The sequence below is a fragment of the Sorex fumeus genome, unplaced genomic scaffold (assembly GCF_029834395.1).
Source record: "Sorex fumeus unplaced genomic scaffold, SorFum_2.1 ptg000015l, whole genome shotgun sequence".
NCBI classification, from domain to species: Eukaryota; Metazoa; Chordata; class Mammalia; order Eulipotyphla; family Soricidae; genus Sorex; species Sorex fumeus.
The window spans coordinates 12,036,773-12,062,782 of NW_026606072.1; the positions used below are offsets into that span (position 1 = coordinate 12,036,773).

At 39.6% G+C, this 26,010-nt stretch overlaps 1 protein-coding gene across 5 annotated transcripts in view; it reads right to left on the minus strand.

The window, feature by feature from the left end:
- KIF2A (kinesin family member 2A) overlaps positions 1-26,010 on the minus strand; it is a 70,589-nt gene that overhangs the window by 18,682 nt on the left and 25,897 nt on the right. For 3 of the 5 annotated variants that reach the window (XM_056112060.1, XM_056112058.1, XM_056112057.1), the window contains exons 2-12: positions 16,336-16,430; positions 15,844-15,963; positions 12,124-12,178; positions 9,354-9,476; positions 8,712-8,812; positions 6,668-6,763; positions 5,352-5,406; positions 4,725-4,887; positions 1,374-1,464; positions 1,184-1,247; positions 37-128 (exon numbers count right to left, since the gene is read on the minus strand). In XM_056112060.1, the coding sequence (XP_055968035.1) occupies positions 37-128; positions 1,184-1,247; positions 1,374-1,464; positions 4,725-4,887; positions 5,352-5,406; positions 6,668-6,763; positions 8,712-8,812; positions 9,354-9,476; positions 12,124-12,178; positions 15,844-15,963; positions 16,336-16,430 (1,055 nt within the window). The remainder of the gene's footprint in view (positions 1-36; positions 129-1,183; positions 1,248-1,373; positions 1,465-4,724; positions 4,888-5,351; positions 5,407-6,667; positions 6,764-8,711; positions 8,813-9,353; positions 9,477-12,123; positions 12,179-15,843; positions 15,964-16,335; positions 16,431-26,010) is intronic. The other 2 variants (XM_056112061.1, XM_056112059.1) reach the window with 1 other exon arrangement.

Genomic DNA, 26,010 nt, shown 5'->3' on the forward strand with positions numbered 1-26,010 from the left:
AACCACTTCTTTAAAAATTTAACAATTTTCATTTACCTTTCCACTATAAATTTCAAAAAATGTTGCATATACTTGAAGTTCTAACTTCTTATAGTTTGGCTTCTTCAGCATTAAAAAGACATCTCGAGCTGTAAAGAATTTTACACAGAGGAAATACATTAAGGAGTGACAATAATGTTTTTAAGAAGAAATTCAGGGGCCAGAGAGATAACCTAGTGGGCAGGACACTTGCTTTACACATGTCCAATCTGGATTCAATTCCTGGTACCCCAGATGGTCTCCCAAACCCCACCAGGAGTGATACCTGAGCACTGCTGGGTTTGGCCTAACATGCCCCCAAGCCTCAAGCAAACCAAATTCCCAATTGCTCTTCGGCATAAACTCCACTGAGATACATGCCTAGCTTTAAATCCTCAACTGTTAGATTAATGCTGTTCTTTATCTAGATTGTTATTTTCAATAACAAAAACGAAGACTAAACATTAGTTTTACTTCTAAGTATTAGTATTTTAATAGTACTTTTGAAGTATTAATAGTATTTTAAATAACAAATAGTATTATTTATTACACATGCAATAGTACTTTTTTACATTTAAGGTTTAAATGTCACTCTTCTTCATATTCACTAAGAGAAGGCCACTTTAATTTTTTTTGCAGTGTCCCAAGTTTGAACCCAGGGCTTCACGCACACACAAGATATGCATATCACTGCTAAGCCACACCCCCAGTCAGAACACTCTCACAAGAGCGAAACAGAAGCTTTCCACCTATCAGTTGTTCAACAACTTTTAAGCTCTGACAACAGCTTAAAATGACATAAACATAAATTCTGTCCCTAAAAATTACATCAGCCTGATAACCAAAAACTGACAACGTAAAGTATGCATAGCATTGTAAATACCCTTTAATACTACAACATTTCCAAATTTCTTTCTTTTTTTTTTTTTTTTTGCTTTTTGGTTCATACCCGGCGATGCACAGGAGTTACTCCTGGTTCATGCACTCAGGAATCACTCCTGGCGGTGCTTGGGGGACCACATGGGATGCTGGGAATTGAACCTCGGTTGGCTGCGTGCAAAGCCAATGCCCCACCTGCTGTGCTACTGCTCCAGCCCCTCCAATTCTTACTTCGAAAACACCTCAATACTTGAGAATTCATACACGATGTGCAAAAAGAAGTTACCTGCTAATGCATAGATTCCTTTAGAGCAATCTTGGTTCTTTCCTGAAAAGTCGCCTCCCATAGTCTATATGTTAAAAAGAAAACAAAGAGCAGACATTTCCCAGTAATGATTTATTTTAAAATTCTGATATCAAAATAAAGCTAATTGAGAAAAACAAACTGTGGTGTCACACTAGGACATAATACTTACATGAGTCTTTCCGCTTCCAGTCTGCCCATAAGCAAAGCACGTAGCCATTCCCCTTTCAAAAATAGTTTCCACTAGCGGTCTAGCTGTAAATCTTAAAACGAAATGCGTTTGTTATGAGCAATCATCACTTAAATCAAACAATGAAAGTAGTAACAAATCCCATGTCATCACCATTTTCAAATTTTATTAATGTAATATACCAAGAATCAATGAACTCAACTCTGACAGTAACAGCCACATAAAACAAACATAAATCCTCCCTTCAAAGAATCAGGAGTTTCAGCAAATTAAAAAAAAATTCTGTAATGGGAGGAGAGACAGCTAAAAGGACATGCTTTGTACAGGAAGCTCTGTCCTGATATCCTGGGTCCTCTATATGGTCCATCTGAGCACCTCTGAGCACCTAGCTGGAAACGGCCTCTGAGCACCACTGCATGTGGCTAAGAAGGCCACAACAAAGAGAATTTCAAGAGCGGAAAGCTACAGGGGTCGGGGGTGACATGCCACAGGAAAGAAATTAAGATCTAACATTAAAAAAAAAGGACTGGTTCCTTGAAAGAGGATGCATGAGTAGATCAAGGTCATACTTTTAAAATACTACTGTGCTGCCAGTTTTCTTTTCTCTTTGGCCACACCCAGCTATGTTCAGGACTCATCCTGACAGTGCTCAAGGTACCCATAAAGTTCCAAGGTGCTACGGATCAATCACAGGTCAGTTATGTGTAAAGGAACTTGCTGCACTACCTCTACAGCCAATTTAAAAAAAAAAGGGCAGTAATGCTTGAGAGGACGTGGTACCAGGGATAAACCTGGGCCTTCTAGGGTCCAGAGCAAGTACAGTGGGCAGGTTATTTACCTTGCATACGGCCAACCTGGGCTTGATCCCTGAGCACTACCAGGAGTGAACCCTGAGCACCACCAGATGTGACCCAAACACTCCCTGCATCATCCCCTGCCAAAACCCCTGGGCTTTCCGCATGCAAAGAACACATTCAGTTGACTGAGCTATCTTACCAGTTAGTAGTTTTGTGTTGATGATAGTTTATATTGATGGGCTGGAGTGATAGCACAGTGGGTAGGGCGTTGGCCTTGCACGCGGCCCACCCGGGTTCGATTCCTCTGCCCCTTTCGGAAAGCCCGGCAAGCTACCGAGAGGATCTCGCCCACATGGCAAAGCCTGGCAAGCTACCTGGGACGTATCTGATACGCCAAAAACAGTAACAACAAGTCTCACAATTTGTTGTGAGATGTTACTGGTGCCCACTCGCACATATTGATGAACGGGAGGACAGTGCCACAGCGCTATAGTTTATATTGATGGCTTTTAATGCCAGAATCTGGCATGAGTTTTTAAACATGCTAGCATAATTCACTATTGAAATTAAAATTAAAAACATAGTGGGGGACAAGAACTTCATTTAAGTAAGCTCTTAAGAAACACTCTGGGGGTCCAGGGACCACTCTCATCAAAATCCTGGCAACGCCAGCTGGCAGTTCAATATGCAGGACAGAGAATGCTGTGCTGTTCCATTCCCACAGTGCTCGGCATTACCTGGACTACCCCAGCAGTGCTCAGGACCTCCAGGGCTACACATTATGATGCTACGGGAGACCAGGCTGTGCTGAGGACTAAACTGGGGTCAGCTGTACGCAAGGCCTGGGCCTTAACCTCTGTGCCATCTCTCTGACACCCAGAACAAGGCTTTTTAATGTAAGATTCAAAACAATCTACATGGAACACAAAGGTCTCCTCATTTTTTAAGACAAAACAGGAGAATATACAATGAAAGTAGCAAAAAAGTTCTGATTTAAGTAGCAAAATTAAAAATAAAAATTATCAAAATTTCTCTGATCAAAGAGAAATGATTAATTAGAAAACTATTAAATCTACAGATTAAGGAGGACAAGTGAGATTTTTAATAATCTTCAATCTTCAGGATCCTTAAATATTCTGTTTTCCAGTCACGATTGTAGAAGAATTAAAAAAAAAGAGCACTCAAGTAACTGCCAAGGTAGTTCTAACAAACAAAACAGTTTGTAATCTGCTAAAACTGATCTGGAACAAAGTTTCTAAGTGAATGTTTTACAAATTATCTATGAACATGTGTATCTGGAATAAAAACATGAGATTTCAATGTTTGATAAATGCAATCTGAATTGTTTTCAAGTTCACTCTGTAACCTACTTAAGAATTCCATGTAATAATCTATCTCAAAACTTGAGATGATGAAAATGCAAGATTTACAGAATATTTTCCCTAAATGCATAAATGCCAAATAAAGGCTTACAAAGTTTGTAAATGTTAATTTATTTTTCTGTTTGGGGGTTACACCCGGCAATGCTCAGGGCTTACTCCTGGCTTTGTGCTCAGGGAGATCACTCCTGACTGGCCCGAGGGACCATATGGGATACCAGGAATCAAACCTGGGTCAACCACGTGCAAGGTCTTACCCACTATCGTATCTCTCTGGCCCCTAAATAAAGGTTTAGACAAATTAATAATAAGTATAATTAACATTTTCATATTTTTTCACTAGTACAGAGATAAAAAGATAACCCCCCCCCCCTTGTGACAGACATAGAAAGATTACACTCATCTGGGGAACATAAAGTAACAAAATAGGAGACTAACACCCAAGAATAGCAGAGTACCAGGTTTTAAGTACCAGGAGGTTTACTCCATGGCTTGGAGGTCGGCCGCACACGCTGGGGAAAAAGGCAGCTCAGATAGAGAAGGGAGGACCTAATGCAGGGTGTTGGGAGGATCCTCCCAAGATGGGAGATGCGTACTGAGAGTAGATTCTAGACCGAACATGTTTGCCACTCAAAGCCTCTATTGCAGACCACAACACTCAAAAGGAGAGAGAGAACACAAGGGATTGCCCTGCCACAGAGGCAGGATGAGATGGGAGGGATGGGGGTGGGAGGGATATTATCCATGGTGGTGGAAAATGGGCACTGGTGGAGAGATGGGTATTTGATCAATGTATAACTGAAACCCAAGCACAAAAATTTGTAAATCTACAACTGTACCTCATGGTGTTTCACAAATAAAAATCTTAAAAAAAAAAATTCCCCTTGTTATGAAAGTGTTAACCTTTTTTGAAACTTTCCATCCAATGCATGTAGTATATGAGATAAATAAAAAAATAAGTAATAAAAAATTTAATTTGGAGAACATTATAGAAAACAACTGTTAATTTTCATTAAAGTGGTTTGCAATTACATTTATTCTTTGTTTAAACTAAGAAAAGCACATTACACCTCTGGACATTAAATCATTTTAAGCTTTAGTGGGCTGAACACATAGTGTCAGAATTGAAAATTCTGATTAAAAGTGAATTTACCTACCTGTAAACCATTTCATTAGGAGCTGAATCATCAAAGGCATAATCAAAGCGAAATGTTTGGTTTTCCAGGTACCGTGTTAAATCGACTTTTTGTTTTGGTTCATGTACCATCACAACATCTTTACTAGGGATTGTAATTACATCAAGATCTTTCATTTGAGTTTCTAAAAGGATAAGTGAAAATCAATGACCCCAAATTTTCACAGCATTTGAATTAATGCACAAATATTATTTTAAGTAGTATGAATTAAAAGTTCTGTAAAAATAAATATCCGATGCCATACAGTAAGACATGATTCTTTAACAACAATGTAGGAAAAAAATCATAAACCAACAAATCTAACTAAAGAAATCTATAAAAGGTGTATGTGCAGAGGTATGTATTGAGATAACTTATATAGGTATGTAAAAAATAAAATTTATATTTTGCTCTTCTAAATCAATCTGACTTCTTATAACCAAAATCAATTACAAGTAGAGGGGCTAGAGCAATAGCACAGCGGGTAGGGCGTTTGCCTTGCATGTGGCCAACCAGGGTTCGATTCCCAGCACCCCATATGGTCCCCTGAGCACCCCCAAAAAAAGCAAACTTACAAAAACATTACAAGTAGGGCAGAACCAATCATACCTTTTTTATTGAGTGGCCGTTTTCTTACACAAACACATATCCTATGTTCATCAATCTAGAAATAAAATTTACTTCACTGGTTATCAATGTTATGCAATACTTGACTATATTATGCAATACTTGACTATACTATATCGAATACTCTCGATATGCCAAACACAGTAACAACAAAGTCTCCAATGGAGACGTTACTGGGCCCGCTCGAGCAAATCGACGATCAACGGGAGGGCCTTTACCTTTACCTTTACTTGAGTATACTATGCAATACTCCCTACAAAATTTTTAGAAATCTTAAAATTTTATGCATGGCATAAATGTTAGTTTAAATAACAATTATTTTGCACAAATTCTAATAGCTGTGAGTATAATGATTTCTAAAAAAGTCTGACTATAATGAAAACAGTGATTTCCGACATTGGCAAGTCATTAGGAAATAAACTTTTGGGGGACACTACTCTTCTTAGTAGCATTAGATTCATATAAGACTGAGATGAACTGTTACAAATTAAAGTCAAACTTCCTATTAAATATTTTATTTTCAGATTGATTATATGCAAAGTTTCAGACAAAGAATTTTAGGCAAAACATGTTTCATACCAGGACTTGCATATAAACTTACACAGCATTTGCATGTAAACTAATCACACATTCTCTAATATACTTTAACACATCTCTAGACTTATAACACAAGGTAAATACTATGGAAATACTTGTTATACTGTAATTTTTTAGAGAATAAAGATAAGAAAAAGTCTACAGAATTGACCTTTCAACAATATGGGTCTGAACTAGAGCTTTGGTTTACTGCTGTCCTAATAACTATCACTTCTAACTATCACTTATTATTAAAAGCCATAATGACATGACATTTATTTTAAAAAATAACAAACATTGCACACTGCAATGATGCTGGGATAAGTTGCCCAAGCAAAACAAGAAATAATCTTGTAACTAAGATCAAATTATAAACTGATGGTCAGGAAACGGGGTCTTCTGACATCACTCCTTCAAAATTGCTGCTCTGCTCTATCAAAGACTGAGAGGATTAAGGTCAGAGCAGTAGTGCAACGGGAAAGGCACTTGCCTTGTACATGGTCTGCCCAAATTCAATACGCCGCCCCGCCCCAGGCCCCCGCAAAACCAGCAGTAATTCCTGAGTGCAGAGTCAGGAGTAACCCCTGAGCACTACCAAGTGTGGCCAAAAAACCCCACAAAAAAATAAAGTGTAAAATCTACATAGTTAAAGATATTAATGTCATCAAACGTTTTATTCAGAGGATAAGAAGTTCCTAAGTATTGGTTTATAAAAATCTTACCGGATCTGCTGTTGTTAATGGTCTATAATCCAAACTTCCTCTAAAATCTCTGATCATACACATAATTTCATAATTGGGGTTTGTTGCATCAACATCCTATGAGACAAAGAGAATTCATCATTTATCATACTGATAATCATGTCGTTTTGTTTGGACAATATCTGTTTTGTCAAATATCTGTTTTGACAACTAAACTAACTGACTACAACAGTTGTTATAGCCAAGCCCAAATTAATACTAGAGATGTGACCTAATTTTGTTTCAGAGTTCAGGATAAATAACATGCCGTTAGTAATTTTTTATTAAAAATACAAATTATGCTAGCCTACAAGCATTCTGGTAGTTCCAAACCAACTCTCATTAAAATTAACCTTGACAACTTTCAAAACTCATCTTTCATACATATATTTTAATTACCCCAGAAAAGGAAACAGAGGAATAAAATATCACTTATCTTAAACAATGACAAATAACTATGGAAAAGATAAACTTTAGAAAAAGTTATTAAATCAGATTCTTCTTCCTAACTTATTTTCTTTCCAATTTTTAATACTCAGTATTAAAAATTAAAAATACTCAGTTTTTTTCCCAAAGAAATTTACCTTGGATATACAATTAAATTTTGAAAGACTTACTAACATTTGCTTAAATGTTAGTAATAATAGCTCTAAAAAATAATATAACTATTTGCTTCAATTCAGAAGCAAAATATAAAGGAAAAAATTAAAAGATCACAAAGAAATGTGAAACTATTTTGGAGTACCCAAAGAAAACAGCAGAGGGCGTCTGTGCTAAATAGCTGTGATGTTTTGTGTATTATTTCAAAACCATAAACTGATTTATTCAGACTGAATACTAAACTAGGTCTATGATTCTACTTAAAACTTTAATGACTAATATTTAAATATACGCTTAAATAAACAGTACTACAAAGAAAATAAGTTCTACGAATACAATACAATAAGATATAGAAATTAAATGTGTGACAAGAATTTATAATATGTAAAGCTATGAAGAGAGATGAAAGATCTAGCTCCTCCTACTACTAACCAGGTTTGCAACCAATTAAACGAACACAGAGGGTAGAGGTCTGCTTACAATAGCTAGTATAAATCAAAACACATGTTTCCTCTTTCTTTACAATATTCTAAATTTACTGATCATGGAAAACAATAATAAAATTTATGGTGTAACCGTATACTTAATTCTTCCAAATACATTTTTGGATCTATATACAAAGCTAAAACCTTATTTTTCTCAAATGGTGTAATGTGAAACAAAATTAAAAATTGTTATACACCAGTGCATTATTTAAAACGGAACCAACTTTAGAGCTTTAGAACCCACTAAAATACGACAAGTTTGTGTAGTAAAAACGTGCCAGGAAAACATCTGTTTGTTTGGGGTCCACACCCAACTGTGTTCACAGTCTACGCCTGGCTCTGTATTCAGAGACCACTCCTGGCATGGCTCAGGGGACCATACGGGATGCCAGGGATCAAACCCACATTGGTTGCATGCAAAGCAAGTGCCCACCCACTCTAGTATCTCTACCCAAGAAAACTTCTTTTTTCCTTTCTTTTTGTTCCTGGGCCACACCCGGAGATGCACCTGTGGCTCTGCACACAGGGATCACTCCAGGCTGGGCGTGGGGAACTACATGGAATGCTGGAGACTGAATCCGGGTTGATTATGTGCATCACAAACACAATACCCGGTGGAGTCTAGCCCCCGAAAATGTATGTTCATAATTTACTTTTTAAACAGAGCTATATCTTGTGATGCTTGGCTTGACGGTGCTCTCTTTAGGTCCGGAAGTTCTTTGGAGGCATCAAAACTACACTGGCATTACTTCTGGGCCATGCAGTAACCAGGACTGAAATTTAATTTTGAGAAGTCTGGGCCACATCTAGATGTGCTCAGGAAACACTGGTGTTGCCAAGCACCAAATCCAGAACTGGCTATGTGTAAGGCAAGAATGTGATCCCTGTCCTAAAATAAGTTTTTAGTTAGTGCATAAATAAAATACATTCCTGTGACAAACCTGGGCTCTTTTTTCTCGGAGTTCTTGCTGTTGTAGTCTCCTTTTTTCTCGTTTTTCTTGTAATTTTTCTACTTCTTTTACACAATTAGATTTTCTACGTGCTAAAAAAAGAGACAAAGATGAGCTGTAGAAGTTATCATTTGTACAGTACTTAACTTAAACACAAAAATTTAATGTGTAATTTCACCATACACTCCAAATGAAAAAATACACAATGATAAAGCATGCCTATAACCACTATGAGCTGCTTTGACAAAACTAGGAATGGGACGATATACAAATAAGAGTCGGGAAAAAAAAATGACTCTGACATACAGATACATGTCATCTCTTGGTCTATAATCACAAATTTTTGAACAGGGGGGTGTGGAGGGACACCAAATATAAAAACTGCCTTAAAGTATCTGTCAAATTATTATTTGGCCCAAATTTTTAATTCAAAGCAACAGAAACCCTAATATAATTTAGTATTTGTTTTCCTTTCAAATAAAAATTGAAAACAACTAATTAAAAAAAATCTTTTCGAACAGTGATAAAATAAAATTAGCATTTATATTGTTCATTTGTGAATTTATACCGATGACCAAGAGAGAATACATGTATGTCTAAAATGATTGAATCCTTGATACATAATTTACATACAAGGGGGTCCAAATTCCTTTTTTGCAGCTTGAACTGGAGATATATCTGAAACACTACCATTCTGTTGTGCAGAGGAAGACTGTTCAGGAAGCTGACTAGGCCGTGCACGTGCAGAACCAATGACTGCAAAGGAATAAAAAATTTTAAACTTAAAAGACCAAAAATATAGTAAAGGTAAACCTTGGAAAAAAGAAAGACATAACAAAGAACTAAAATGTACATGATGTGTCAGGCGGTGGGATGTGACTCGGTGATAAAGCACATGCCTTGCACTGTGTGAGGCCAAGGGCTCAATCCTAGCACTGCAAAAGGTAAAATGCCAAGTCTCTATATTTAATTGTGTGTTAAGTGGAATATATTAATTAATTCTGCTCAATTAACTGACAAGTTAAAAGAGGTGATCAAAATCATGTGCAGATTTGGGTCTCATGAATGTAACCCTTGCTATAAAATACAACCTAAATAATTGATATAATAACCAAAGACAAACTTTACTTATAACAATCATTGAAAGTTAATGTACAAGGGTGTCGAAGTGACAGCACGGCAGGTAAGGCACTTGCACACAGCCAATTCCAGTCCCACAGCCTTGCATATGGTCCCCCTGAGCCCACCAGGAGTTATCTGTGAGCACTGAGCCAAGGGAAAGCTCTGAACGAACCAGGTGTGGTGCAAAATACAAAAATAAAACAAAACAACAAGCAAACAAAGTAACTAAGTGTGCAAGGGGTCAGTCAGCCCGATGTACTTAGAGAGGGGCCCCTTTCAGATCCTTTGCAGTGACATCCAAGTGCACCCAAGGATGGGCTACCTATGTTTACAGGGTGCAGTTTGCCTGTCATCCTGAGTAGGACAGAGAGAGCACCACAAGAGTCGCCCCAGGATTAGCGGAATTCAATAAACCTCAACCCTGATCACTGCTCCACAAGAAAGGCACAAAATATGAATTTAGAGGCCAGAGAGAGAGTGTAAGTGGGAAGGGCAATTGCCTTGCACGTGGCTGACCAAAGTTCAATTCCTGACTCCCCCATGTGGTCCCCAAGCCATATGAAGTGATCCTGGAGCACTGCCAGGTGGGGCCATAAAATGGAGATTTTAACTGCATCCTGGTGTTGAAAAAATTTACAAAATTCAGGCACCAGAGAGTTATTACAGAGATTAAGGTGATGCTTTCGTTCCATGTGACTGACCCTGACTTAATGTCCAGTAGCACATGGACCACAAACACCTCCAGAAGTAGTCCTCGAGACCTCCCCCCACCCCCGCCTCAAATGCACCACACCAGGACTGGCCTGGAAATCTCCAGCAACCCATAGACAGAGTAGCCCTGTATCCTCTAAGCCCTAGCATTGAACTGCTGGCACAGTTGGATGAGGATCCTCGGAAAGGACCCTTGGGCCTTCGGGAGCCCAACATGGTGCACCTCCCCAAAAAGGGGAAAAATTTGTATAATTTAGCATAAAAGAAAAAAATTTATATAATTCAGAAAGTAGTACTGAAAGCAGAAATTTTACTAAAGAAATTCAACTCTTGAGGCCAGAGCGATAGAACAGCAGGTAAATTGCTAGCCTTGCACATGCCCAATCCAGGTGTGATCCCGGGCACCCCATGTGGTCCTCCAAGAACCACAAGAACAACTCCTGAGTGAAGGGCCAGGAGTAACCCCTGACACTGCTGAATGTGGCCCCCAATAAAGTGCTTCAACTCTCCACATTCCAAATCCCTCTTTCTGTTTCTCAACTATGCAGTTTTCTTTCCTTCTTCTTTTTCTTTCTTTTTTAAATCACAGTGAGATACAGTTACAAAGCTGTTCATGATAAAACGCTATAAAGTGGAAAACAAGTTAAATATATACCATATTTTTCAAAGAAATGTAAGTTTTTACAAACTCAAAGGACAGTGCTCAACACAGATTTTCAATCATAATTTCTAGTATCTATATCTTACCCCACTAGGAAATAATATTAGAAAATTAATTAATAAATGAGGAAAAAAGAATCGTGAGCTCAACTGTGAAAAAGAAATAAGCAGGGTCAAAAACAGGACAGGGGACAGGGCACCTGCCATGTACGAGGCAGATCCAGGTTCGAACCCTGGCATCACATATAGTCCCGAGTGTGTCTAGGAAGGATCTCTGAGCAGCACTGGGTATGGCTCAAAACAAAAACCACAACCCAAAAAGTGTGCGCATGCGTGCGCGCGCGCGTGTGGTATGTGTGGGGGAGGGGATAAATTAACTACTCACTACACTTTCTTACGTGAAAATATATTGAAAACCTGTGATTAACGATTCCTGTGGGCCTACTGTTTCAACTTTTCTTGACTTCAGTTTCCCACAATCCCTCACCTATGAAGTCAGCCAAAAAATCATGCAAAATGTTACGATTAAACTTACATTTGTGAGATCAATTACGTGACTTCTTCATTCCCTTTCAATAATTATGCCCTCAAATATGGAAAATTACAGGAAAATCAGATACATAAAAAATTCCATATAGTGTAGTTTTTTATTTTCATCATACTTAAAAAAAATATTACTGATATTTGTTTTGTTTTGTGTTCACACCTGGTGGTGCTAAAAAGACCGTATGTTGTGCAAGGGATCAAAATTACTGACACTATTTTATCAGGAAATAAAGAAGATATTTTAAAAATTACTAATATAAAGTTTAAATAATTGTCAGCAATAATATTTACTTTATTTTACTTAAAATTTCCCTACAAGGCCATATCAGAAACGAATGGGAAAATACGTAACTTTTTACCTTACCTCGATTATCTCTTGGAGGAGGGTCATTTTTAACGGAAGCCACAGTCCGTCGATTCTATAAAATGAACATTTATATTCTCTCTTTACACACATAACCCTCAATTTGGTTGCTTTAAATAAAAGTAGGGAAGACATAATAACAAAACTAAATGGAGAAACCCATTAATTTTCCAAGTTTACGGTTTTCAACACTGCACTTTCTTACACATAAGTCCTTTCTTACACATATGTGCTACCAACTCCAAAGGCATTTATTTTGAACACAGGAACCAAGCACTGCTCAGACTTTGATCAATTTAATCATTACCACAGCCCTATGAGGTTATTATTATTGCCATTCTAGTTTCATAAAGAAACCTAAACAAAGAAGAAATTCCTCTAAAGTTTGTACTTTTAATTATCATCATGTCAAAAAAGAAAAATTTCATCTTTGCATGTCAGGAGATAATTTTTATTCGGAGTTCTTTCTCTGGGGAGGAGGGTGCTCAGGGGCTGTAGGAGTGCCAACGAGGGTCTCAGTTCAGTGTGAAGGCCTGAGGGTCAAATACTGCTGGAGCCGTGCAGTGCTAGGGATCCCCTGGGCACCCCAGTGTTACTGGGGGCCTGCAGGTACAACCAGCAGTACTTGGAGACCCGGTGGCAGCGAGAATTAAATCTGGGTTGGGCACATGCTAGGCAAGTGCCCTAACCCTTGTATTATCTCCCAGCTCCAATAATCAGTTAAGGCCAGAGTTTTAGCAGTGTGTGTACGTTTGGGCAGTTTTTTGGGCCACACCTGGCAGTGATTAGAGGCTATTTATCCCTGGCTCTGTACTCAGGAAAGACACTAGGCAATGCTGAGAATCATTGCATGGCCAGGGCCTGAAATGGGGTCTGTCAGCAGCATGAAGGCAAGCACCCTCTCTCTGTATGATCTCTCCAGTCATCTACTGGAGATTATCAATAAAAAGTTGTTTTAGACAAATTACAGCTCACTGTAAAACTGATCAAGAAAAATGCACAAAATGTGCACTATCATGTTAAAAAGCTTTGTTAGACTTTTGTCATTTGAAAAACAAAATACAGTAGTTTTCAATACAAGCTGTACATTCTAATTAGATTAGTACTGTTAAAGCGGTACCGAGGCTTGAATAACCATAATAGAGCTATCTCTGGAAAACATGCTTTAAGGAGGCCCAAGTTGGATCCTGGGCACCACATGGTCCCAACCCAGAGCCAGAAGGATCCCCCGAGCAGAGTCATGGGTCTTCCCACTTCTACAAAACAGTAACAACAAAAAATGCGATGGATATTCTTATAATATCCTATCTCCTTATACAAAAATCTGAGTATCTCTAACGAGTAAGTGCAGGAATGAGCAGTTAAAAACATAAAATCTCTATGGGGCTGGAGATATTATCCAGGTACAATTCCCAGCACCACATGGTCTCCTGAGCATCACCTGGTGCATCTTTGGAAGCTCCCAACAACCAAAGGTGACCTGAGTACCCCGCACTGTATGGACAGAGCCCTCGGGCTGAATCAACAACCTGCCTGGTCAAGAAACATAAATGGGGCCTCCAGAGCTCCTGAGCACTGCTTGGGAGCCTCCCCCCAACTGAACCCTCCAAAATAAGTTCTCCAGGTAATTTTAAAGCACAGTGTAGTTGCTAGTGATATACTCTAAGAAAATAAACTATAAATACTCTCAATTTGAAATGGTAACTAATGACCACTAAGCAGGGCTCTCTGTCTTTAAATCATATGAACTGAAATCTATTTCTATGCATAGTTTACAAGCAGAAAGTGAGTGACAGTCAAGACTTTTTATACTATATTTGGATACTTATATATATGCTTCTCTAGCAGAAAAGTGAATTACAGGATTAAAGTCAAGTCATTTCTCTCTGTAAATAAAAATGTAGAAAACCAACAAATGCTTCTTGAACACAAAGAACGACAGATTCAACAACACTGAAGGGCCATCTGGTTTTGAAAGAGTTGTGTCATTAATACAGCTTAATGGTGAAAGTTTCAGTACAAAGGAAGAGGGATTTTTCTTTAAAAATACTAAGAATAGTACCAGAGATAGTACATGGCAAGGAATGAAGGAGATCGCCTTACACATGGCCCCAATTCAATTCTCTGCACTGCATATGGTCCCCTGTGTACCACCAGCAGTGATCTGGAGCACAGAGCCAGGAGAAAGCCTGCGTACTCCAGGTAAGGCCCCCAAACCAAAAACAGACTGAATGGGCCACAGAGATAGGATAGCCAGGAAAGTGTCTGCCTTACACGCAGCTTACCTGAGTTCTATCCCAAGTATTATAGATAGTCCCTCAAGCCCTACCAGGAGTGATATCTGATCAGAGAGACAGGAGTGAACCCTGCGCACTGCTGGGTGTGACACAAAACCAAAGGCAACATTAAAAAAACAATAATTTTTAATGTGCTCTACTTTGTAAAAACAAAAACGTAAGGAAGGATACTGCAATGGCTTACTCTTTACTGTTGATAAGGAATTTATGGTAGACACTATAAATTCTTATACATAAAACTACGAGTTCTATAGCTGACTAGACCACAAATTTATTATTAACAAGTCATTCTTTCAATACCAAATTCATAGACTGTTAATGGATGCTGACAAGCTAATAGTTTTGACAGGTTATCTCTTAACAAGTTATCAGTATCAGGAAAAATCTTAACCAGACAAGAAATTTTTAGATTCTCATCTCATTAACTGTGCATTAGACAACCTCAATATTTGGAAAAGTCTATGGGACTAAGCTAGTGCGTGTTTTGTAGACTGAGTGCAATTTCTAGCACCACAAAAAATTTACATTCAGTTTCCTGTCCCTAGCGCAATCTGGGAATAACCCGGTAACTACCAGCTATGGCCCAAAAAGCCAAAAAAGGTAAGTTTGTGTTTATATAAATGCAGAAGAATGAAACAAGAATTAGGTTGTTTGCTATTTGTTTGGGGTCACGCTCAGCAGTGGTGAGGGCTACTCCTGGATCAGTGTTCAGAGCACCAGGTGGTTCCAGGAATCGAACACATATAGGCTGCCTCGTATAAACAAAGCATATGTTCTAGCCCACTGAGTTAATTCTCCAGTGCCAAATTAATGGAGCTTTTTTCTAGAACAAACGAACAAACAAACTAAGAAGGTGGGAATGAATAACTCAGCTGTTGTGTAGGTCATGAGGCAACGACTTTGATTCTTAGTGCTGCCCAACATGCTGAACGCAAACCCAGCCCAGCAACACTGCTGCTCAATTGCACAACAAAGTGTATGACCTCTGACACAGTGCAACTAAGTCCGAAGCCCCAGTGAGCACCACAATCAAATGTGTGAACACTGCAACCGAGTATATAACTTTTGGCAAGCCCACCAACCAAGGGAGCATGACTGCTGGTCATCAAAACGACAAAAGGCAAGGGAAGGAAGATAAAATAAAAAAGTAAACAACTTGGGCTGGGGCAATAGCACAGTGAGTAGGGTGTTTGCCTTGCACGTGGCCGACCCAGGTTCGATACCCAGCATCCCATATGGTCCCCTGAGCACCACCAGGGTAATTCCTGACTGCAGAGCCAGGAATAACCCTTGTGCATCGCCGGGTGTGACCCAAAAAGCAAAATATAAATAAATAAAATAAACAGCTACTTAGAACAATCTTCCAAGTCCTCATATTTTAAACCAGAAGACAAATACACAACTCTTAGTTTTCATCACTAACCTTTACAATTTTGTTTACTTTGGCTGAGGATGCTGGAGGAGGAGGTGTTTCTGGACTGGGTTCAATTTCTTCATCTGGTACAAGGTCAGGGTTAAGTGAAAAGATACTCTCCAAGTCAATCTGTTTTTTAAAATTGCATATATTTTTAGAGTGTATGTCAACAGGAATTATTTTCCAAATAAAAGTATAGAGAATAAATGTCAAAGAATTTCAGCTCAATGTGTTGTCTTAAAAATAGAAATATTTAGAATTAGAACATACATTTGAAGAATCTTAAGCATTTTGTGATCTTGATTATATAGGTGATAATATAAATATGCAAGAGAAATCTGCCTTTAAATGAAATTTTTTATTCACAAAATGATAAATATGTGTCATATTAAAAAGTATATACTCTTCTGCTGTTTTATAATCAGAATTTTCCCCAGCCCCTCCCCATTCCCAATGCAAAATGTAAATCAGAGGACTAGACACAAAACCTAGTGTTCATACCTCTTTGCCTTTCGTATCTCCATTTTCTATCCACTCAACAGTTACACTTTCATTATCTTCATTTAAAGATGTTACCATTGCTTGATGTATTCGGCCTAGGGGGGAACAAAACACATATTTTTTAAGTGACATGAATTAAGGTACTCCTTAACACGTCAAAAAAAAAAACCAACATGTGGTCTGGAGAAATAATACAGAGGGTAAGGTGCTTGACTTGCACATGGTCAACCCAGTTTGATCCCTGGTACCCGAGTCCTGCCAGGAGTCATCCCTGAGCACAGAAACAGGAGTTAAGACCTGAGCACCACTGGATGTGGCACAAAACACGAAACCACAATAAAAAAATCCAACTTTATACTTTGCAAACCTTACTAAAACTAGGCTAGTGCATTTCTTAGAAGCTTTTTATTTTCTTTGTGGGTCCCACCTGGCATTGCACAGGGGTTACTCCTGGCGGTGCTCAGGGGACCATATGGGATGCTGGGAATCAAACTACCTGGGTCGGCCACATGCAAGGCAAATGCCCCACCTGCTGTGCTATTGCTCCAGCCCCCTTAGAAGCATTTCTTGGTGCATTTCTATACACTCTCAGGATTAGGGAAAGAATCATAGATCACCTCACTATATTGTTAAGACTTGGAAATTTTAAAAAACTGAATTAGACTAAAAGTTTGTTTTCATCTTGTAAGATAAATGATATGATAGTATAAACTGCCTGAGATTCTATTCTGATAAGTGATTGCAACTGTTAGAAAGTTTCCTTAATGGAACTGGAGAGAGAAAACAATGGGTAGGGCACTTGCCTTGCATGCAATCAACCTGAGCTGGTCCCTGAAACCCTCATGAGGAGTGATCCCTGAGTACAGGGCCACAAGTCAGCCCTGAGTACCAGTAGGTGTGGCCCAAAATAAAAAGCAAATTTCCTATGAATCAACAATGACTATACAACATAAAAGAAAAATTGAGACAAGCACTATTATACTGATTTTTTTAAATGTGAATTTTTTGTTTCAGCTTTTTGTTTTGGGGCCATCCCCAGTGGTGCTCAGGGCTTACTCCAGGCTTTACACTCAAGAAATACTCATAGTCGTGCTCAGGAGACCATCTAGGACACCAGAGATCGAACCTGTGTTGGTCAAGTGCAGGGCAAACAACCTACCCACTTTTACCCATCAGGCCCCTTAAATCCACATTTTAAAACCAAAATAAAAAATGTAGCAGTTTGGGAAATTCAAAACGTTTGGGAAATTCCTATTAAAAATGTCTCTTTCGTACCGTATTCATTCAAAATTTTTGTCCCTTTTTTCTATCTGTAAGAAAAGGACATTTAAGAACAATTTAATTAATCAATTTAAGAATTAGATAGATCTTAATAGGTCACTGTGACTCCTGCCCCCACCTTTTGTTTTCGGGCTCCTCTGGCAGTTCCCCAAATTTGCTCCTGACGGTGCTTGGTGAACCATGCCTCAAGAATTCAAAGCTTATGCCTGAGTTCTTTAGGCATTCTCTCTAGGCCTCCTCTCCCTGTTTTTCTCTCTGTGTGTGTGTGTGTGTGTGTGTGTGTGTGTGTGTACGCGCGCGCGTGTGTATGACACACAACCTCCTGCACACATGTAAAACAGGACCTCTACCAAGGAGTCACATCCCAACCCACTGTTTTTAATTATTCCATAATTCCCCTATGTTTACCTTCAATTATTTAATTCCTTTTGGGGGTCACTTAGGCTACTGTGCAATTTTCTACTACTATGAACACTGGAATAAATAATACTGCACCTTTGCCACTGTACATTTGTCATATTACTTCTTTGGGACAAACTCTAGAAGGAGAAACAGGTTATAAACATAAGTAGGAGAGGGATGGGGACAACTCGCAAACAGTGCTCTGGGAGACCAGAGCCCAGTTACTCAAGCAACTCTGCCACTGGTTCCAGATGAGGGTCTGAGGATGCTGAGAGGTAAGGTCTCCCCAGGTCCCAGTTTTGGGGAACTGGGTTTGGGGGCCATACCCAGCAGTGCCGAGAAGTTATTCCTGGTCCTGCGCTGAAAGGACCCCTACACAGTGTGAAAATTCAACTAGGGCCGACCTCGTAAAAGGCAGGGTCTAACCCCATCTTCTCTTGGACACACAGATCGAAGTGGCACGCAAGAGGCCCTGGGCCACTCCCAGCAATACTCAGCTGAAGTGGTTTTACGCGTGGTCCTGTAACGAGGGAGGCTTTCCGGACCACCCAGGCAGTGGTGGGAGTGGTGGGTGGGGCTTCAGTCCCACACAATGCCTGCCAGGCCAGGTGGTGGATGAAAGCCTGGCACAATACGCGCCATAGCCACTGTACTACCTCCTAAACTCCCAAACTGTTGAACCTATGTTTTCATCTTGCCCATCTAGATTATTACTTAGGGGACTGTTAGAGATCTGCATCTTCAACATTATCTAATAAAATGATGAACATGAATTTTCATGTGCATATTCTAAACAAAATCCTTAGAACACATATAATTACGTTGGGATAATGTATAGCTCTTGAAATATTGTTTTTAAAATTCCCACAGTAAAACAATGTGACTGTAACAAAGCATTTAATTTCCTCACAGAAAACATGGCATTAATAGTTTTGTATGAAGTGACTGTTTTTCACTTGTCTATGGGCTTATATGAAGATTTGAAGGAAGGGAAAGGAGATGACTCAGAGGCTAGAGCACCTGGCTTGCGCGAACAAGGCCACGAGTCTGCTCTTCGGTGCTACTGCGTGTGCCGAGAGCAATCCTGACAGCTCTGCTAGCCCCAGAATGGCAAGGAATTTCTGGTCCCACCAGAGAAGTATGTTAGGCACAACCAGAGGGTGCGTTGCCCGCGAGCACATGTGCCGAAACTGCAATGAGAAGGAGTGTGAATGATCTCCACCCCACCCCGACCATCACAACATCAAAAGGCGGAAGGAAAAAAAAATAAAGACCAAATATTTGAAGGAGGAATAAGCAAAAATCCTGTTTTGAGCTTCTATTATTAAAAGGTGTAAATACTCTTACACAATACACAGGTGATTCCCCAGCCCAGCTCGTCACTGCAGCGTCTGGACCATGGGGTTGTGATGTGAGGGTCACAAATACTCCTGTATTCGAGGATCACTACTGGCAGCGCTTGGGGACAGAATGAGGTGCCAAGGATTGAACCAGGGTCAGTTGTGTGCAAGGCTCGCTCTGTACTATCTCTGTACTATCACCCTGAACTATCTCTTTGACTTCCTATATGACTACTTTCCACAACTACATAGCGTTCTACAAAAAAGAACTATCGTGCATGATGTTAATTTAAGAGGGTATAGATATCCTTTGCGTGTGAGAGGTTCTAAGCGTGACTCTCGGGACCACTATGCATAGCAACAGTAATGTCCAAGCACTAACCCTTCCCAGGCCTGAACCAGTGGGCTGAGAACTGCCGCAGAGGGCCCTTATATATCAGACAGATTGCAATTTAACTAATCCTTTACTAGGATAATTTAAATAGTCTGTTTGACATAAAGATGTTACATGGAGTAGCTGTAGTATCTCTTAAGTATGCTTTTTTAAAAAAGCAAGATACTTATCTGTATTTCTAAATTCCACCTTCCCTTTTTGTTGTGTTGCAATAAGCAAGGGTACTGCATATTTTATAGCATTTACATACACCTGGTTGCCATATGCTGGAGACTGCATTTAGTATGTGACACAGTGACAGGGCTCAAACTCAGGGCCTCATGCCTGAAAGATTCCAGTTTACCACTGGGGTATTCCTTGCTCCCCCCACCCAAAAAAAGAGAAAAAAAGAAGAAGAAATAAGGGGGCTGGAGCAATACTACAGTGGGTAAGGAGTTTGCCTTACATGTGGCTGATCTGGGTTCGATTCCCAGCAACCCATATGGTCCCAAGCACCACCAGGAGTTATTCCTGAGTGTAGAGCCAGGGATAACTTTACCCCTGTGCACTGCCAGGTATGACCCAAAAAGAAAAAAAAAATATATATATACATTTTTTTTTAAGAAGGCTAGGGATGCAGCTCAGCAGCAGAATATCCAAATGAGGTCCTAGGTTCAATCCTTGGCATCATAAATACACAAAACTTTAACTTTTCTTAACATACCCTTAAAGATTGTTTTTAAAGTTTAATAAATGGTTCACTGAGATTCTCAAATACCTCATTGCTAACTGTAATAAAAAGAGGGCCTGGTATATATGAATATTTTCAAAGGAAAAAATCATTATAGGAAAGTTTTTTTATCTTGACAACTAGTAGGCTACTAGTGGTAGAACAATGAGATGCTTTATCTAAAATCTACTGTTAATAAGGGTCATAGACACAAACAACACAGAGGAAGATCAGTATTAAAAACATTCTTTTGGGGCCAAGAAATACCAAAGTGGACAGGAGATTTGCCTTGCATGTGGCAAACCCAGGTTCAATCCCCAGCATCCCACACAGTCCCCCAAGCCCCCCTAAGCAAGATCCCGGAGTGCAGAGCCAGGAGGAGTAAACCCCGAGTACCACAGGGTGTGGCCACAAAATAAAAACAAAATTCTGTCATAGTTAGCGGAAGGATATGGAGCAGCAGGTAAATTTAACTAGACATTTTAAATCTCACCAGGACAAAACACCTAGTCAAAATAGTTCATGGGACGGCTGGGGTAGGAGATAGGAGCAGATAAAAGGCCCCAGGCTTGACCTCTCCTCCACCCATAGAGCAGACAGCAGAGGTTCTCACCCATGCACACTGTCTATGGCCAGAGATTAAGGAAAGCCAAGGGGGCAGGTGTACAGTCCTACATATGCCCAGCAAGAGGTTACAGTGCCCGAGTCCCAGCAAGGGACAGGGGTTACAGGGTTTCAATTTCAAATTTGGAACGAATGTGCACACTGGGCAGAGAACAGTGTAGAGACAAGACCAGGCCATCATATGCTAGAAGCAGGGAGACAGTGAGTAACAGAACTAGGGCACTGTAACCTGGGCGTGGATGGACAGTCAGTGATGGACACTGGGAGGGTCCTGGCTCTGTCCACTTAAACTTTGTAATAAATTTTGCCTCCTTATAAGTTTTGTATGCAAACTGCTCAGTCAAGAACCCATGAGCTGAAAAATAAATCCATAAACTCAGAAGTAAATCCACTTCTGCAGTAACACTTTCACAGAGAGAATCTTCCATCAATCATGGCCCTCCAAATATCATCCCATTTTCTCCGGCTTGAGAAAACATCTGTATTCTATCTTCACTAACTCCCTGCACTTTGATTATCTGATGCATATTTACCTTCTTGTGAATTCCATCACATATACTACCATATTAGAAAAATAACAGAATGTAAATACCTCCAGTTTAAGAGCCCTTTAGGGCTAGAGTGATGCTTAATGGGCCGAGTACATGCTTTGCATGTAGGATTTAGGTTTTACCCCCAGGCACTGCATAGTTCCCCAAGCACAGCCAGGAGTAACCAAAGTAAAAGAGCCCGAGGTAGCTCCTGGGTAGCTAGGTATAGCCCCAAAACAACAACAACAAAAACCCCTAAAGACAATAACTTTGAAACCCTACGTGTCATCTTCTCAGTGATCAACCCTTTCACCTTTACCAGAGATAAGCACTATCATGACATGATAATAATGCCAGCTTTATTGTTCTGGCTCTTAAGTAGATGACTTTCCCATAAGACTTCTTTTGAATTACAATGTTTCAAAAGATGCATTTATATTGTTATATAATACCTAGAGTTGCTTTTCTTATATATGCCAAAATTTATTCTGTTGAGTGACATCTGAATTATGTCTTTAAAATCTTAACTGTCACTATTTATTTTAAAAGCAGTAAAAACTTCCTTTGGGTTAATTTTAATAGTTCTGTACTACAAGTTTTCTGTCAAATCTCTAAAACCATGCCTTCATTTGCAAGACAAAGACAGCCTAATTCCCAATAGAATCTGGGTCTTGCCCTGTAAAATAAACCCTAGGGTCATTCAGTCCTTGATTTTTTTTTCTTTTTGGGTCACACCCAGCGATGCACAGGGGTTACTCCTGGCTCTGCACTCAGAAGTTAAATTGATAATTTCTATTAGATTTATATGACATTTTGGGCATAAAGTTGTTCATAATCATACTGAGGATCTATAATGACGATCACATTTTCTTTCTTTTAATTTTAAACTTTATTTTCATAAGGTTGTTCACATTAATTGATTACATTCAATATTTCAACACCAATCCCACTACCACTATACCTTCCCACCACCATTATTACGAATTTCCCCACCACCATTCAAGTCTGCCTGTCACAGGCAGATGCTAGATAATTTATTTTCTATTGCTTATTATGAATATCAGGAGAGGACGCATGGCTGTGCGTCCTAGAATTCTAAAACTGTAAATGATCGGGGTCCGGAGACATCTCTGTAGGGAGCTAATCCATTTTGAGATTCATTTGGACAATCACATTTTCTTTCCCAATTTTTCAACCTTTTTCCTTGAACAATTTCACCTGACTTGTTAACTTTTTCTTTTCTAAGAATAACACTTAGGGGGCTGGGAAAAGTGATTTAAGGGTGAAGTTCTTCCCTTGTAGGAATGAAGCTAGTTTGATCCTGGTACCCCACATCTAAATCTGATTAGAGTTACAAATTACCAAGCATTTGTGAGCACTGCAACCAACGACTGTGAACCTCTCAGCTATCCCAAAGACAGAAAGGAAAAGAATGGGGATAATGGTTGGTGTTTTTTTTTTGAGCCTTTAAATACTTAATGCTTTTATTAAAATTTCAATTGTTCAACTTAAATTTGACATTCCCTCAAAAAAGAAAGCTTTGGTGGAGTCAGGAATTGGATACAGAGTTTGATACACACACACACAGTTAATAGCTTTACTGAGCCACATTCCCAGCACCCCCCTTAAATTCTGAAGCTGGAAAGGACTGGTAGAGTACAGCTCCTTAAAATTCCCCTCCTCCCAACACACACACACACACACACACACACACACACACACACACACCCCCCCCCAAATACTTGGGATATTTAGCTCATTCATCTTGATCTTTTCTTTCTTCTGAGCAATTAAACTATGCATTTCTGGGCTGGAGAGATAGTACAGCGGGTAGGGCGTTTGCCTTGCACGTGGCCAACCCGGGTTCAATCCCCAGCACCCAATATGGTCCCCTGAGCACTACCAGGAGTAACTCCTGAGTGCAGAGCCAGGTGTGACCCAAAAAGCAAAAATAAATAAACTATGCATTTCTGTTTTAACAACATTTCACAAATTTCTATATGTAATATTCTATCTATTGTTCAAAATCCTTTCAATTTGGAAGGTAATTATTTTAAAAACTTTTACAGTGATTGTAAGGTTTGCTCAGGATAGTAGATGGCGGATGAAATAGTGGCATTTCCAGAAGAATCAAAGATCACCTTGCCCCTAACATGAAGACAGGACTCACATATGGCCCACCTGGACAGGAAGCCGCCTCCATGCTTTACCATATCCACACCCTAGAGGTAACAGGCCAGACCAAGCACACCGGTTCCACTGGTCTGTTCCCTTCTCCCCTTCACCCTCCGCCAAGACAACTTAAAAGCCCCCTTAGTCTGTCCCCAACTCCATCAGAGGCTTGCAGAGTTTCATCCAGGAGCACACCTCAATAAACTTGTCATATTTCCTTCATTTTATTGTCTTTGTCCGTTCTCAAATCTATCAGAGGCCACACCCAACACTACTCAGAGGCAAAAGGTCACTCCCAGCACCACTCTGGGTGTGGCAGAATTCGGGGGGCCATGTGGTACCAGGGATGAACTCAGGGTCTTAAAACATGCTGTCATGTGAACACATTACTTAGAACTATTCCCCCTTATTCTAATTTTCTTTATAAATCTTTGATTCATGAGTTAAGCTAGAAGTGTTTTTAAATTCTAAACACCTGTAAGTATTCTAGATATCCAAATAATTTTCTCAAGATGATACACTTAACCAATCTGAACAAACCAAAGCCACAAATAACTGTTTCTACGGTATACAGTGACTAAGTATGATCTGTATTTCTATCTTATTTGCAATGTACTCAATACCTTAGAAAAGAAGTATTTCCTACAAATCTAGTTCAAGGAAATAAATCAGAAAATTCTCAGCATCTTTAAAGAGGAGCCATACTCATTTTTTTAGTCCCTAATTAGCACTTTAGGAATCAAACTTTTGCCCTCGTTGGTTGCTTATTTGTTCTTCAATATTTCATTTCTACTGGGTGTTGATGTCTTGTGGTTATATGCACCCCCCCCCCCGCCCCCCACCTTCTGGCTCAGGCTTGCTCTTGTGGCTACTCCTGGATCTGGCCTCAGGGGTCATTCTAACAACTGAAAGGCTGCATGCATGTAAGGCAAGTGCCTTAATCTCTCTTCTATCTCTTTGCTCACTACATGCCTTTTTAGTTTTCTCTTTTGTATCTAGAACAAAAGGTTGCCAACACATAGGCTATACTATACTATTTTGACCAAAAGTCCTATTCCATTTCTTAGGTTATAAATCGTTTTCAATGAAAATGGGAGTCAGATTTGAAAACTGTAATTTTGCCTAATTAGATAAAATCAACAACACTGGAGCCAAAGAGATAACTGAAAGAACTGAGCCCAAGTAAGAACTGAGCCCAAGTTTGATCCGCATGACTATATAATACCCTGAGAATTACTGGGAACCACCTACAAAGTACAAAGCCTGGAGGAGCCTCAAAGTAACACCAAGTTCAGTTCCCAAACCAAATAATTAGAACACAATTGATGTAGATTAACTTGACTTCAAAACTACATTCCTGGCTTCTTACATTTCTTCGTCTCTCTCTCTCTCTCTCTCTCTCTCTCTCTCTCTCTCTCTCTCTCTCTCTCTCTCTCTCTCTCTCTCTTCATGCTTACTCCTGGCTCTGTCCTCAGGAGATCCAAATGAGAGGATAGGGATCAAACCTATCGACCATGTGCCAGGCAAGGGCTCTACTTACTATACTATATCTCCCACCCCACCCCCTTGTATTTTGATGAAGATACTTTTTTTCTTTCTGAGTCACACCCAGCAACGCACAGGGGTTACTCCTGGCTCATGCACTCAGGAACTACTCCCGGCAGTGCTCGGGGGACCATATGGGATGCTGGGAATCGAACCCAGGTTGGTTGCGTGCAAGGCAAACACCCTACCCGCTGTGCTATCACTACTCTGATACATGGGAGTGTAAGAGTAAAAATGTTTACATATTTTAGGAATACAAAATAAAACAAGAACCCACCCCTGCCAAAGTTCCAATATCCTTCAACAATCGGCCACTGTTCCCTTTCCCACTCTCAATCTCAGTTCTCTGGTCAGAATTTAAGGGGTTGTGTTTCCACTGGACATTTCCTTTTGCTTTATTTCTTTATATGCCAAATAAGAAAACTTGATTATTTATGGCTCAGCATTGCTCCCAGAGAGTACAGGACTGCATTCATCAAAGAAAAGCTGGAGAATTGCAAGGCCAGAGATAGAAATCTGCCAGAAAGCACAAGTGCCAGACCAGGAAACTTATTTCTAACTCTAGAGAAAGTGGGGCAATACCAGACTCCCAAGTGGCTCCAGGGAGTTCGGTACAAACCTTCCCTGGCTACCATCACCAACCTGCAGGACAACTTCTCACAAAATAACTGCATCGGT